The sequence below is a fragment of the Strigops habroptila genome, chromosome 1 (assembly GCF_004027225.2).
Source record: "Strigops habroptila isolate Jane chromosome 1, bStrHab1.2.pri, whole genome shotgun sequence".
Classification (NCBI taxonomy): Eukaryota; Metazoa; Chordata; class Aves; order Psittaciformes; family Psittacidae; genus Strigops; species Strigops habroptila.
Window position 1 is genome coordinate 51,389,926 of NC_044277.2, and position 15,041 is coordinate 51,404,966.

A 15,041-nucleotide genomic window follows, 5' to 3' on the forward strand; every position below is an offset into this window, starting at 1 on the left:
ATCCAGCCAACAATATGTACAGGGTTGACAAAGCTCAGCTAGAAACTTCAGCCAACCTCTGTAGGACTTACAGAAGATTAGCAGTTCTACTACTTATGGTGTACCGTAGCTTTAAGTCACGAACTAGCTCTTGTATTTTTAACCCTCTTCAGTGGAAAAACATCTGTGTGATTTTAGAGATGTCACTTTACCTTCCTCTGTAACTCTTATTTGATGTCTCTGTGGTCCTGTTATGATGAATTAACTCTTGCCCATATAGTTAATTAAATGCTACAGGGAGTGTTTGGAGTGTTTTAGTAGTTACCAATTTCTTAGTTCTGCTGTTGTTATCTACCACACGATGATTTGATATCTGGGTTTAGACTCCCAGCTGTGACTGAGGAGCAAAACAGCTTAAAGAGGCAATTCTCCAAAGTCCTCTTTCCATTCTCCCAACATGACCTGGTGCAAATCCAGAAGATCTTAAAACAAGCCAAAGCAAACCAGTAAATGTCAAAATAGCAAGAGTAATCCCTTCCTGTAATGTATACTGTCTACAAAAGGTGTTGTTGAACTCTCTAGCACAGTTCTGGGCCATCTAAAGTTTCTACTTCCAAGGAGAAAGTGAATGGGCATTTTGTACCTGTGTTAAGATGCTTGAAGCTGAGCTATTATCCCTCTATGTCTTCTGAGTCTTGAAGACTTCCTTCCAACAAGGGTTCATTGTCCTCAGAGATTTCCAAGAGCTGCAGCTTACTACCCCAGCCTCAATATTAAGACATTTAAACTTCCAAACCCTATGCAAAAGAGTCATTTGGCTGGCTTCAGCAGGGCTGCTTGTAGGATTCTGAATTTCTCACATCACTGAAGGACTCTAAACAAAGGCACCATGTTTTATAAATATTAGTGGTCTCTGTAGCTCTAAGACCTTCAGGAGCTACAGTGTATTTGAAAAGCTAGCTTTGAAATACTTGGCATGCTGCTGCTTCCCTCAGAGTGCTCATAGATGAAGTATTTGAGATAAACCTCAAAAATGATATAAGTAGGAGCAATAAAGGTAGTTGAAGGAAACTGGAAAGCTGCTGTGCATCATGTACTAGCATTCCCATTTAAGAAGTGATTTTTCTCATTCTGTTATTTGCCTTTTTTATGGGCATTGTAAAGAAGTGTAACTTAGTTAAACATATCCCGCTCTCACTGGAGTCCAAGTGGATTGGAAGCATTGCTGATTTATTTGGCTCTTTACATAGAAAGGTCATGTTTTTCACAGGCATGTAGTACAAACATTTGAACACAAATTAGAAAAATACCACTTGAAATACAGGAATGTTGCCTTGACAATTTCAGTGAAGATGTTGCCTCCATCTCTTTAGCATGAGCCTAGATATCACTTTAAAATCACAAAACCCTTTTATATGTCATTTATTGGAATTTTATAGTCAAAGTAGAAGAAAATGCATTGTGGGTTTCTATTTTATCTTCCTCTCTTCCTTCCTCTGTTGAAGACTTGAGAATATAGTAAACTAAATTTGATTTTGTGGTCCACTGTTTCCTCTGAAAATGGGAATGTTTGCTCCTTGGAGACCTGTGATCTTCTAGTTGGTTTCCCTGCCTGTTGTGTTTGTCTCCACCAGATTTTAGCTTTCACTCTTCACCTTCAGCTCTGCTCTGTCCTTTCTTACATCTCCCCATCACCTCTACTTTCATAGTACTGGTAAAGCTACTAGACTAATCTAGCAACTCAGTAGGTTCCTGCCAACATATCTATCAACTTAAATTATAAATGAAAATTCTCTAGACCAATCCCTGATAGGAGTCTTCTACCAGCTTTTGCTTTAAATTCAGCTTTATGCTTACACAGTTATGCTTATATAGTTACTGATGGCCTGAATGGGAGAGGTTACCAAATAATATACCTGTATTTAATTCTAAAGTGAGTGAAATGTTCTAAAATTTTGACCAAAAAGAACATGAATTAATTGCCAAGAAATTAGTTATTCATTTCTTCCCTCAAAAATGTAGGTCAAAAACTATTCATTCTAATATAGATTGCTTTTTAAAGCTTGAAGGTGAAATGTGGACTGCATCATCAAATCTTCCATTGGTTCAGCAGAGTCAAGAGGATTTACTTCTGTTAATATTCCCTAGCTGTTTGGGATTTGTTAGTAATTTATTTCTTTTATAATGTAAAGTGCCCTGGTTGCTTTGACCCTGAGTTTTTTATAAATATTTAGAACTGGATGGAGAGAGGAGCTGGTGTGTGACTTCTTCTGATAAGGAAATATGATGACCAAAAGCTGTTGGAGAAACACGTGAGAATACGCCCATCAACTGCAATCCCGTTCCCTCATCCTGCCTGTTAGGTCTGCTTGTGCCACACTGGTATCACCTCCTCTCTGCAGAAAGAGCCCTTTTCACCTTCCCTCCTTACTCCACCTCTACACAAGGCTCTCACCCAGTCCAGCAGCACCTGATTCAAATGGAAAAGGAAGGGAAAGAGGCAGGGTTCTGGGACAGCTGCAGATGAAGGTATGGAAGGAGAGATAGAGGTAGAAATGAGGCCTCATGTTGCCTCAAATCACCCAGAATAAAGTCACAGACTATTCAGAACATTGAATGAAGACTCTTCATTAGGGACTGTCATGGTAGGACAAGGTGTAACGGGTTCAAACTTAAACAGGGGAAGTTTAGATTAGATATAAGGAAGAAGTTCTTTACTGTGAGGGTGATGAGGCACTGGAATGGGTTGCCCAAGGAAGTTGTGGATGCTCCATCCCTGGCGGTGTTCAAGGCCAGGTTGGACAGAGCCTTGGGCCACATGGTTTAGTGAGAGATGTCTCTGCTCATGGCAGGGGGGTTGGAACTAGATGATCTTAAGGTCTTTTCCAACCCTTAGTATTCTATGATTCTAGGAGTTTCCATGTTGATGTACTTCCCATCAGTTTCCAGCTGATGAATAACCATTTTTCTTCAGGTAAAAATAGGAACATAGTGCTTTGAGATATTCTCCAAGATTTATCTACATTGCTTTATTCATTGCACATTCTTTATCTACACTGCTTTGCTAAGCAGTCTCATTAACAAAGGAACAGTCTATTCAGCAAATTCAGGACTCTTTCCAAAGTAACTCATACAATCTTTACCATTGTGTTTGAGTGGCAAAAAATAGAATTATGTGCACATCTTGATTTTTATTTGGCTACAGCATTATCCAGCAAATATTTCATTCCGTCTGGCTGATTCAGTATGCCACAAAGTACAATACACCATGGAAAATACACGCTGAGATTTCAGAATTGCCTGACAGCCAAGCCAGAGATGCCGAGAAAAATCTGAATAGTGAGAAGTACATTTGCTCATGAAATTTTTGTGATTTGTAATAACTTCAACATTAGCAGTACCACAAAGGAGGATGTTCTGAATTTAAACATAAGGGATAAATTAAGATAGTGGAGTTGTAACAGTTTATTACTATCTGAAAATCTGATCCAGGATTTTTATGGTGATGGTGTGAAGTTGCTCTCCACTCTATTGTAAGATTTAAGAGTATCTTCAGTACCTAAGCAATTTTTTCAACAACATAGCTCTATAAGATATGTGTTGCTTAGCTTTAAAAGTTCAGTGTGTTGCCTTACATTACTTCAGTCCAGTCCTGTGAATACTATTAAACACAATGTTAAAAATGTCTTCTTCTGAATTCCAGTATAACCGATATAGTTCATGACTAAAATATAAATGAATACATCAGAGAGATTAGATATTCATATTTTGTAGCTCAGCCATTGCCTTCCATATACATTAAAACATATTTAAAGGAAAACCCAGTAACTCACTAACATAAGTGCTGCTTGCTTGCTTAGGTCCTGAAGCCTTTGAAAAAAATGTAAAGGGTGGACTGGTAACACTTAAAAGGGTGCATTAATTATGGGAAGTAAGAAAGTGACAGCTGGACTTCACTTAAAACTAAGCACAAAGAAAACTTCAAAGACATATTGCATAACTTCAAGCTCCTATTTAGTTTATATGTTCACTCTCTAGAGGTATCTGCCTCCCTTCATTGATTAGGTCAGGAGCTTAAAGAGCTTACACTTGTAATGTGTGTAGATGCATTAGATGCCTTCCAGTCAATAGTATGGTCCAGTTCTTTACATTGGTACCTTAATTCAACCAAAATTACTCAATTTGTCTTTTGAAGTGTTTCAGAGAAAGAAAGTCATAAAAATATTGTGACTTCCTTACTGATAATAGTCGTGCTGGTTGAAATAATAGCTCCTTTGGAATGATCTAAAATAAAAATAAGTATATATCCTTCCACAATTACCAAATAAATGCAGGACATATTAGAAGCTTTACTGAAAGTTCTAGAAAGCTTGATGCCTTATGTTCCAGTATTTCATCGTGTCTGATGAGTATTTCAATATTTCTTTTTCTCTAAAAAATCTAGTTTGTGCTTCTAGAGCCAAAAATCTTTTAACACTGTCCAGTTTACATCCCCTGTGGGTATTATTTGGTTTGCTTCTTCTCTTGTTAAACGATTTAAGCCTCACTGGAGCTCTCGAACCTGTGCATTTCCTGCAGTTTCAGCTGTATCTTGTTGTGTCATAAACAATGAATCTGGCTAAGTGTGAGTTTCTGGCAAAGGCTTACCAATTTTATTGTGAGAGAAGATTCTGGATTAGCCTGCACATTATCCTCCTCCTCCTAACCTCCTTGGTATTTGTAGTTGCGCACGCACACACATGCATAGTGGCCTGGCACACTCCAGTTGGCTTGAGACAATGCTGTCCCCAGGGAGTGCTTACAAGGCTGTTGCTTACCTTAGAAGTGACACTGCCAGAGCAGTAGGAAGCAAAAGAGAAATAGAGCTTTTCCACTGCCTTTTGTGAGAGCTTCCTCACTACTACAGAAAGCTCTCTGAGGAGGGACCGCATGAATGCAGTGAACATGACTAAACCTCATGCAGCACCCAAGTTTAGACAGGATCTAATGCATTTTTGTTTCCTTCTCTCCTTTTCATTTACATGACTCTGCATCATCTTTGCTTGCTACTTTGGGTAAGGCACTAGGTAGCTGCTTGCATCAAGCTGCAGAACAAACCACATCTGCCTCATGCTTACTGTGTGGTTTAAATGAGTAATTCATGCCAAGGACTGGTAATGTTACAGTAGTAAATCCAGGGCTGTCATACATGGAATCAAAGAATCATAGAATCAACTAGGTTGGAAAAGACCGCTAAGACGATCAAGTCCAACCATTCCCCCAGGACTGCAAAATCCACCACTAAACCCTGTCACTGAGGGCCTCATCTACATGATTTTTTGACACTTCCAGGGATGGTGATTCCACCACTTCCCTGGGAAGCCCGTTCCAATGCCTGACTACCCTTTCAGTGAAGAAATTTTTCCTAATACCCAGTCTAAACCTCCCGTGGTGCAGCTTGAGGCCAATTCCTCTTGTCTTATCACTTCTTGATTTCACATTCAGTTCAGATGGAATTTGAACAGTTTGCCTTGGATTTTGGGGTGCTCAGCTACCTAGTGATCTCTCTGGGTGAGTGCCAGACAGCTGAAATTTTTGGAGGCATCTACTCAACATGAGGATAAATTGTACAGTGCAGGCACTGTGAGGCTAATGCTCCTGGAGGCCTTCATCAGAGTGAAGGCATAGGTACAGTGAACTGCCACATCCAGTGCGTTCAATGCTCAGACACAAATCATTTGAACTGTACATGCACAAGAGATCAAACGTTTCCTTTAAACATGGGATTTCCTAAACCCATAGTACACGGCCCACGTGTCTATGTTTCTTCCTGGATAAGTTTGGTCTGCCCTAGATACATTTATTTATTTCATATAAAAGCAATCAGACTTAAGCAAGAACCAGCACAACAAAATAATTTGTCACCTTTAACAATAAAAATGTGTTGGAAATGTTTAAGATGTTTACACTGGTTGTTCACAAGCAGCTTTTGCCTACTATAGGCCGTGTCCAGATGCTTCTTATCTTGCCCATACGCACTGAAAATTACATCTAACACACTCTGCCATGATCTAGTTATGTCTTTAAGTCTTCAGCATTCAAAACTAGCTAATCCTGCTTCCTCTTAATGTATATGAAAAGAATTCTTTTCCAATTCTCTTGAAAAAAAAAGGTTAACAGAACATACTCTTGTTAGCGCTAATCATTTGGGAATCCTTGCTGCCCTTTAGGAATAGCCTTGTTAGGAGAAAGAAGGAAAAATAGAGTCCCTTTCAGATTTTGACAGACACACTGAAGCCATGTAGTGCACTGTCTCTGTCTCGTCAGACCAGCACTGGAGTGATGTGATTGCCTGTGTGGAGGAGAGGTCTGGGTCATGTCCCCAAAGGTCACTGTTGCCAGCAGGCAATACCTAAAAAGTATATTCCCTGCACTCCCCTAGCTCAAAGGATCTGATTGTGAGAGCCCTTACACTGAAGCATACAAACAGAGAGAGATTCTTCTGCAATCTCCATGCCCGGCCACGGAACAGTCACAATGTGGCCCTTGTTACAGATGGGAGACTTCCGTATGACTTATGAAAAAGTTGCGTAAAAGAGAGCTGAAGAACCCAAGGTGAACTGCATTTCTAAATGCAGGCAGGTAGTACTGGTGTGCAAACTCCATAGCTGAATCTCCTAACTCCTGTTAGTACCTTGACGAATTGCAGAAGAGTTACAAATAAATAAAGGAATCTCTTTTAATTCATTTAGACCTTTTAAGTCTTTAAATCTTCAGATTCATTAAACAAATTTGTAAAATCAATAGCTGACAGAAGCGTATTTTGTAGAATACAAAAACATGCAAAGTACTGAACTCCTGTCTTTTCAAGTCTAACCAATATAGTAAGGTAATAGCTTATATTAAGACTCAGCTTTGTGAAAAAGACCAAATGAGATTCATATGATTTCGAAGTTCTGCTAGGCAACAGAATGAGAAGATTAGTAATGAAATAAAATCCTATTCTGCTTCTCCCTCAAATACTCAGTTACAAGGAAGGCTAGGTGACACCTCTGTGAAACCAATCAGCATGGTAGCTTAAATATTTGCTAGGCTAGATGTTAGAGAAAGAACAGGGAAACTCTAGGATCCACTGCCTACAACTTGCCTAACCTCTGTAAGATAATCAGAAACAGAAGAGTGCAGATGGAGTTGGGGGAATATTATCTGAGATATATCCCTCTCTGTGAGCAGAAGCCACCAAACATGAAGAGAAGGAAATGAGCAGACAGCAAACACTGCTGGAGCAGGGTCACTGGGAAGGAACCGGAAGATTAGGAATTTGAGGTAGGCGTGAACTGTGCACATAAATACTATTTCCGATTGATGGACTTTGCCTTGAATTTGTATACATTTTATTAAAAAAAAAAAGGAGAGAGAAAAATTGGTACGTGACTGATTCCTAATAATACAAAACAGAGGAAAATATAGTTCTTAATACAGAAGAATTTTTTTTTTTTTTTTCCCCTGTCAGTGTAAGCTACCATCCCCTTTTTTACATTTGGGAAAAGCTGAGCAAGTGGCTGTACTGATAGAATGATTGCAATATGAAAGGTGATCTTAGTCCTAAAATGACCAGGACAATTTGCTTCCTCCATCTTCCCTGTTCCTATAAATGTGACTAATTGTGATGAAGCAGGTTCAGGGCCCACTGAAGGAAGTGAAGCATAATGACCCATGAGAGTAAGATGTCCTGTCTCTCTGTGTAAACAAGGATTAAATAGTGGTTTTAACCTCAAGATGGCTTTGTTGCTTCCATTTGTTCTATGGATTCTTTACTACCCGTTACTTAATTAAACTGAAAACACAAGCCTGGCTTTATTATTACTCAGCCTGTGAGCAATCATTAGGTGTCACTAAACCAGCTCTTCATGTGGTTTTACAAACCTTCACTTCAGGGATAGGGTAAGACTTGCTTACTGGATTTGGCTTGGCTATCCTGAAATAGATGTGTGCTGTCAGATCTTGAATAGCACGATAGGTGCAGCATAAAACGTAGGTTCGGTAGGCCTGCTTTGCTGTTGCATTTCATCAGCATTGTAAACATACGCCAGGGCAAAAACAGAGTCACACACAGCTGAATCAGCCTCCCTGTGAGCCATGGAAATACCCTGCTTTTTTGCAAAAATCTTTCCAGAGAAAGCTTTTTACATCATATCATCATGTTTCTCCTTACTGGCACTCTTTAACCCTTTCTCCTGTGACCAATATCCAGTAATACAGAAGTTCTCTGATGACATTGGCCCCTGTAGTATACTTTTCCCTTCTTTCTTTTTCTTTCCTTTTCCAGGGTTTTGGGTTTGGGTCTGTTTGGCTTATTTTCTTTTTGCCCATTTCACCCTGAAAACAATTTCAGCTTATTCACTGGAGCAGTCTGTAGTTTTTGCTTGATGCTTTAAGTTTCATACTCCTCTCCTAGCATTTTCCATCTAGGAAGCCAGGATTTGAGATCCCTCGTGTGTTTAATTTAGTCAGCCTTTCAGATTAGCTCACCACTGCCCGAGTGTGTGAGGGAGCAAATGAAACTGAGCATGAGCTTCATGATTGCTACTTGCCAATAAGACTAGGTTTCAACTTTTCTGTAAGAACAACAGATTCAGCTGAGTGGAAATATTTTATTCTTGTAAACATCTGTACAGACAATGAGAAAAAGAGCAAACAAGCCAGAAAGCCTTGAGGGTGAAAAAGGTATTGGAAACACAGGCGTTCTGCTACTAGAGCTCCCAGGTGACAGGCAACCTGGACTTGCTGAGCTATTTCTGAGACAGGCAGGCAGCTTGCTGAGTCAGTGCTCATTCGGTGTCCTTCAAGAATGAATTAAAAGCAGTGAAGAATATGCTTTGCTTCCTCAGAAGGATATTTCCCTCCCCCCCCCCCCCCGAAACTGTTTTGAGCAGCTTTGGCTGGAGGAAATGGAGACAGCTGCCATTATCACATAAAAGCAAGACCATTTCCTTCAGGACAAAAGCCACAGGTATATGGGTCAAAACGGCAGCTGGAGGTCTTTTCAAACATGTGAGCTTTTAATAGGCAGATTCAGAATAATTGCAGAAGGTTTGTACCAGACCACCTGGAAGCAAGCTTCAGCTGTTTACCAATAAGGATAAGGCACCCCTGCCTAACTTTTCTTGTTACAGGAATTTTACACAGCTTGATTCAATCCCGGCTGAGATAACAAGCCTCATATATGAGGTTCTCAGGAGACTTTGTTCAGCTGATTTTCCAAATAAACTCCATACTTTTAATATCATCCTAAATGCACACTAATTACTGAGGAACCTTAGATGTGTTTGGTAAAGCCGGTTGCCACAGCAGTTGTTGCCATGCTATGTGGTCTGTTTTGCATTTAGCTCTTTGGTATGGCAATATTACAAAATAGCAGGCTCACTGTGGGGACTAAAGAAACAACCCGCCAACTCTCTTTCTTCCTAATATGGTGAAATAAAAAGCCTTGGTTTGAGCTGGCTGAAGTGCTGATGGAGTCAAAGCCCAAGGATCAGTCTGGTGTGGTGTATGAAGAGCACAAGGGTCATGGTCAAGATTCACACTGGGAGGGCAGGAAATGTTTAAATTCCCTGACCATGACTAGATGATAGGAGTCAGGGATGCTATCAGGGAAAAAGCCCTCTTCTCATCTCAGCCAATGCTTGATTCCAGACCAGTGAGAGCATTCCTTTCTGTGCTTGCTGGTGTGGGAGCTCTGGGATGTGCTGTATAGCAGATGTAGGGACTGATTTTTCGCAAAGTTTTGTACAAAGCAGGGGTACGAATTGCTCAGTAGGCAGCAGCATGGGGGTCTCAGGCAGAGCCCCAAGGTACAGAGGAGGATGGTGAGGGACAGGCTGCAGCTGGAGGACGGGCACCAGCACCAGCAGTACAATGCCCACTGAAAAGGGGCCCCAAACGCCGTTGGAGTGCCAGGAAGTTTTGCCGTTTTCCTTGTTTGTGTTCACTATCACCTTTAAAATAAAAGAGCACAGCTTTTCACAGCAGTAAGCAATTAGCCGTTTCCCCCATCACACCAGCTCCCAGCCAAAGAGATTAAGTTTTCTGGCCTCTTCTTAGGGGTTCTGCTTCTGCTGGTTAAAGTCTCTGTTTGGGGACACTTGGTGCAGTATTAACTGATGATATTTAAATCCTGTGAAAATTTCTTTTTTGTTTTTTCCTTGCTGCTGATGATGCAGGGAAGAGAGATAGGTGAATCCATACAAAACCCCAGAAAAACCACAAAAAAAAAAAAAACACCCCAGCAAAACAAAAACCACAAAAACAGAGGCAAACACATCCAGATACATAATTCCAGTAATTACGATTTATCAGATATCACAGTCATCTGAACAAAAGCTGACTAAAACACTCGCGTCTGCCAGGGGGAGAGCTACATGGAAAGCACTTAAATAGCTTTAACCACACTTGTGTCACAAATTCTTTTCAGATTTGGTGACAGTGGCTTGTTCGAATTAAAACAGTAACAGTTTCAGTGCTATGTTTAAAAGCAAACAATCGTTTGCTGTTGATGAGATAAAAAAGGATAGAAACACTGAAAATAGTGCTTCTTTTCCCAGAGGACGTGTCTCTACAACACCATAGTCCATTTTCTTCTGCTGAAATATTGTCACCATCAAAAAGCTCTCTTTCCCAGCAGCTGACCAAGAGCAAAAGGGCAGGTTTGGCAACTGAATCATCTGTATTTTTCTTACCTTGATGTGCAATAGGATGTCATTAATCCTGCTACCAGGAAAAAGGGGGAAAAGCAGGGAAAAGTACCACCTTCTGTTCAAAAAGAAGCATAAGCCTGAGCTTTGGCTTTTTAAAGCATTGGTAACGTCCACGGCTGGGTTTGTTGTGCTCCATTTGTTTCCACCACAGCTCCCCAACCTGGGGCGCAGACCTGACCCAGAAGGAATTGCCTGAGACCACCCAGACAAAGCCAGGAGGCTCCAGGAGCCTCAAGGCATCAGCCAGTTCTTTGCTTACAAGGGAGGATACAGCAGAGGCAGCAGCGCGAAGGGGGAGAAGCATTTCCAGTCAACTTTATTAAATAATATGTTTATACATCCATTATGAAAACTTTGACAGGGAGGGAAATACTGAAAAGGAAGCATCTTTTTTTTAGTGGAGTAAAAATGATGCCTGTGGTTTTAAACAAAGGCCTGTTGGCAGGATGATGCCATAAAGAAAAGGAAGAGAAAAGGAAACTGCATTTGAATTAAGTCAGATAAGTGAAGGCCAGAAGACCTTATGATGACAGAATTTTCCATTAATTCCTGTAGTCTAGCTCTCTGCCATAATTATGTTACCTCCTAACACCTTGTACAAATATTATTGTGGTTATTATTACTGTTTACTGTAACTATTGTAATTACATTTACAAAAGCCGCTTACAATATTGCAGCCGTGGTAATGCGAAAGAGCAAAATCAGGCAAAACTTTCATGGTGGATGTTTCGTAAGATTTTGAATGAACTTATATAACTGCCTTTAGCTGCAGGAATTTACACTGGGAAAAGACGAGAACAAAGGAGTAAGGAACAAACTTCTTTTTGATTCAATCACTGTACTGAATTGTAACTTGAAATTTGATTTTCAGTGAATCGTAGGTTTTTTGAACCTGTGATGAAAACCTCCTGTTTGGCTTAAAACACACTTCATTTCAAAGACATATTTTATTAAGGTTTCTTTTAACATAATTTAATTGAAGAAACAATGAATATTTTTTACAGGGTTTTCAAATAAAATGTAATTATTCTTCTGAATTAAAATATTTCATGGTTTTAATTCCTTTCTGGAGCCAAGATGAGTTTGTAAAATATTTCAGGTTTCCCTAGTCTGATTATTTTTCCTCAAATAAGTTTGCACTGAAGCATTTCAACCGGTAAGCAAACAGGAAGGGATAGAAAGAGAAACTGAGGCACAAAGAATTTAAAATACTTTTCCAGTGTCTCATCAGATGGATATCAGTTTTAAAAACAGAAATTGCATCTTGTGAGTCCCCCTCTAGGGTGTAAAACGCTAAAGGACATTATAGAGGTAAATCATTAGATTGAAAATAAATTTCCAGCCATAACTATCATGAGCAGCAGAGATCATGGTGACCACCAGAACTGTGCACTGTGCCTCCAACATCTTGTTCCCTGCTCCCTTGCACAGTCACGGGTGAAGTCTTAATTGGGTGCTCTTTGTGTATGGTACAAGTTAGCCTGACAGAAAGATATTTTTAATTTCATCGCTTTCTCTTTTCAGAAAGTCTTTCTCTCGTCTAAGAATTAACAGGATGCTTTCCAATGAGTCAGCACCTCCTCCTGCATTCAGTCGCTCCAACTCGCAGGCCTCCATTGATAGCACCTCCATGGAGGACTTCTGGTATGAAGTGGAGAGCATCAAGGAGAGCAGTGAAGATGGATCTGACGAAGCAATGCTCTTGGAGTTCAAACCTGCTGATGGTGAGCACACAAACACTGCTTCTTCCTCGCACCTTGGCTTTGCCTCATCTCTTTAGTCATGCCCTGATCTCCCTCCCTGTGTCACTCAGTATGAGCAAAAGTGCTATGCTGTTTCTATGGTCACTGTAGCTCCGCTTCTGAACATCACAGTTAATCTACAAGATGTCACTGGAAAGAAACAATAATTCAGTCTGGTTTATGCACTGGGGCCGGTAACTGACTTCTGAAGTAAGTTTTTTTGTATTGATTTTATTTGTGCTTCAAGAGGACAGATATAGTGTAATTCAGAACAGAGAAGCACTAAATTAAAACTTCATCTCCAGCATTAAATAAACTAAACCAAAACATATAAAAGGGCCACAAAGTTCATTTAGTATAGTGGAATTTTCAATTTTCCACCTTTTGGTTGGATATGTAAGTTATGAAAGTCTTGAAGCAATTTTTAGTTGGGTATCATTTGGTGCTATCAGAAATTTGATAACTGCTTTTTTTTCTGAGATTGCTCAACTCAAATATAATTCAAGGAGAGATTAGAGATAAGTCTGAATATATGGATGCCTACATTATTCAGACTATTCACTTGTCAAAATTCATTCATCACTTATACAAATTATGCTGAAGGTACTACAACCTCATGTTACCTTAATGTTTTCCCCTCTCCTTTTTCCTAATATATTTGGAAAAACGTATAATAGTCTGCACTAGCTTGTTGCAATGCAGCTTTGGGTTAGATTATTTGATAACATCTAGAACAGCAGTTCTCATTTTCTCCAGTTATGACCCCACTTACAAACGCCTTATATTGTGAAACACAAAATACCAGGTGTTACTATAGGATGAAAATGAGGTCATGACCCACTGATAACTGCTGCAACACTTTTGTGGATCACAGCCACTAGTCTGGTAACTATTGATCTAGGGATAGATTTTGGAACAATGGTGTGTTCTTTCTATACAATTATTAACACAAGTGACAATGTATTTTTCTTACCTTGAGATGCCACGGGATGTCATTAATTCTGCTACCAGGAAAAAGGGGGAAACTTTATTAAGCAACCAAATATGTAATCATAATCAGTCATGATAAGTATCCCTCACAGAGATACCTAGCTCCAACTATGTTCTGTTTCCATGGGGAATACCTCCCACTTGCTAGTTCCCAGTATGGTTCTCTTGGAAGGAAAAGGAGAAGACATTTGATCACCAGAAGTCTTAGTCTGCTATGAGGGTTATGGTCTGGCAGCTTAAATCCGAACTTCGCTTCTTCGTGCTGGCCTGTGGTCTCAAATAAAAATAGGTCAAGGTGTAATATTGAAATTTTATGGTTATTGTTATGGGAAGGCAGAAGAACAATCTGCCTCAATCAGTTTGACCTTGTTGGGAAAATTCCTGTCTGATCATACTCTTTAGCTTGGAGACCCCAGAAAGAGATTGTGAACCTCTCAGTGTCCCCTTCATACAATTGTCAATGTAAAATGGGTGTCCCTGAATTGTCTGCAGGGCCAAGAGAATGTCACATATCTGTGAGTTACCAAGCTGGGTAAGTTAGTAGGACAAGGCAATACAGGATCCCATCTTCCATGTTCTCAGAAACTTTTACATCAGTTTCATCACTCCTGAGTTAAATCTTCACAACAGTGTAAACTCTGCTGCAGTTCCCTGTTACCCTTTGTCTGACTACATCTCATTACATTGCATTGATTTTTTTCCCCTCTGTCCTGAACTGAAAATGAGACAGCAAGGTAAACTGCAATACATCTCCACAAGTCATTTACCTTCATATTGTTGTTTTAAACACATATATGTTGCATACACACACACAAACAGGCAGTGCTTGTCATAGTTATTAATTTCAGGTATACACTAGTCTGGGATAATAAATCTTGGAAATAATAGTGAGTAGTTCTATTAAGCTCCTAATAGGATAATACTCCTTGTTGAGGATCACAGCACTGAAAATCAATGTGGAAGTCCTCAAAGCAAAAAAAGAGTGAATATTCGTCACCCTTTTAAGATGTCTTTGAGAGAAAGAGGTGCAGAATCCTTAAGAAGGAAGCCAAAGGGTGATAGCAGCCAGGTATCACTGATACTGTCAAAACCGCGGTATTATTTTTTGGCAGACCACATGTGCAAGGGGAAGACATCAGCACACTTACTCTGTTGACGTTAGTAACTATGGTCAAGAAAGAAGGTCAGATCATAACAAGTGGTACAAGGGATGTAAATGTAAGGGAAGAGGAAGTCATGGAGTATTTAAGATGGCAGTGATATGCAGAACTGCTTTAAAACTTGGTGTTAAAAGGCTGCGATGCTGCGAGTTATTTGGGGTTATAACTCACAAATTCAAAGAAATGCACATGTCTTTCTTAGCAAGGAAAGACATCAGAGAAAAAGAGAATTACCAACCAGAGCGTATCTCTGTCTTCTTGCATATCTGGCAATATCAAGACTCTGTTGTACAAATAGCTACCACTATAAAAATAATGTTTTGTAAAACAACATGGTGGGAGTTTAGCCCTTATTTAAACCTATGCATGATAAAATTTGGAGGGTTTTAAATGCATAATTAAATAATTATGCATTATTGAGACATTATTAATTT

General features: G+C 39.7%; 1 protein-coding gene across 1 annotated transcript in view; it reads left to right on the top strand.

Moving 5' to 3' along the window:
• Window positions 1-15,041, top strand: part of ARHGAP28 (Rho GTPase activating protein 28) — a 75,710-nt gene that overhangs the window by 29,027 nt on the left and 31,642 nt on the right. Inside the window, exon 2 of the mRNA XM_030496002.1 lies at window positions 12,240-12,439. Coding sequence (XP_030351862.1) covers window positions 12,240-12,439 — 200 coding nt within the window. The remainder of the gene's footprint in view (window positions 1-12,239; window positions 12,440-15,041) is intronic.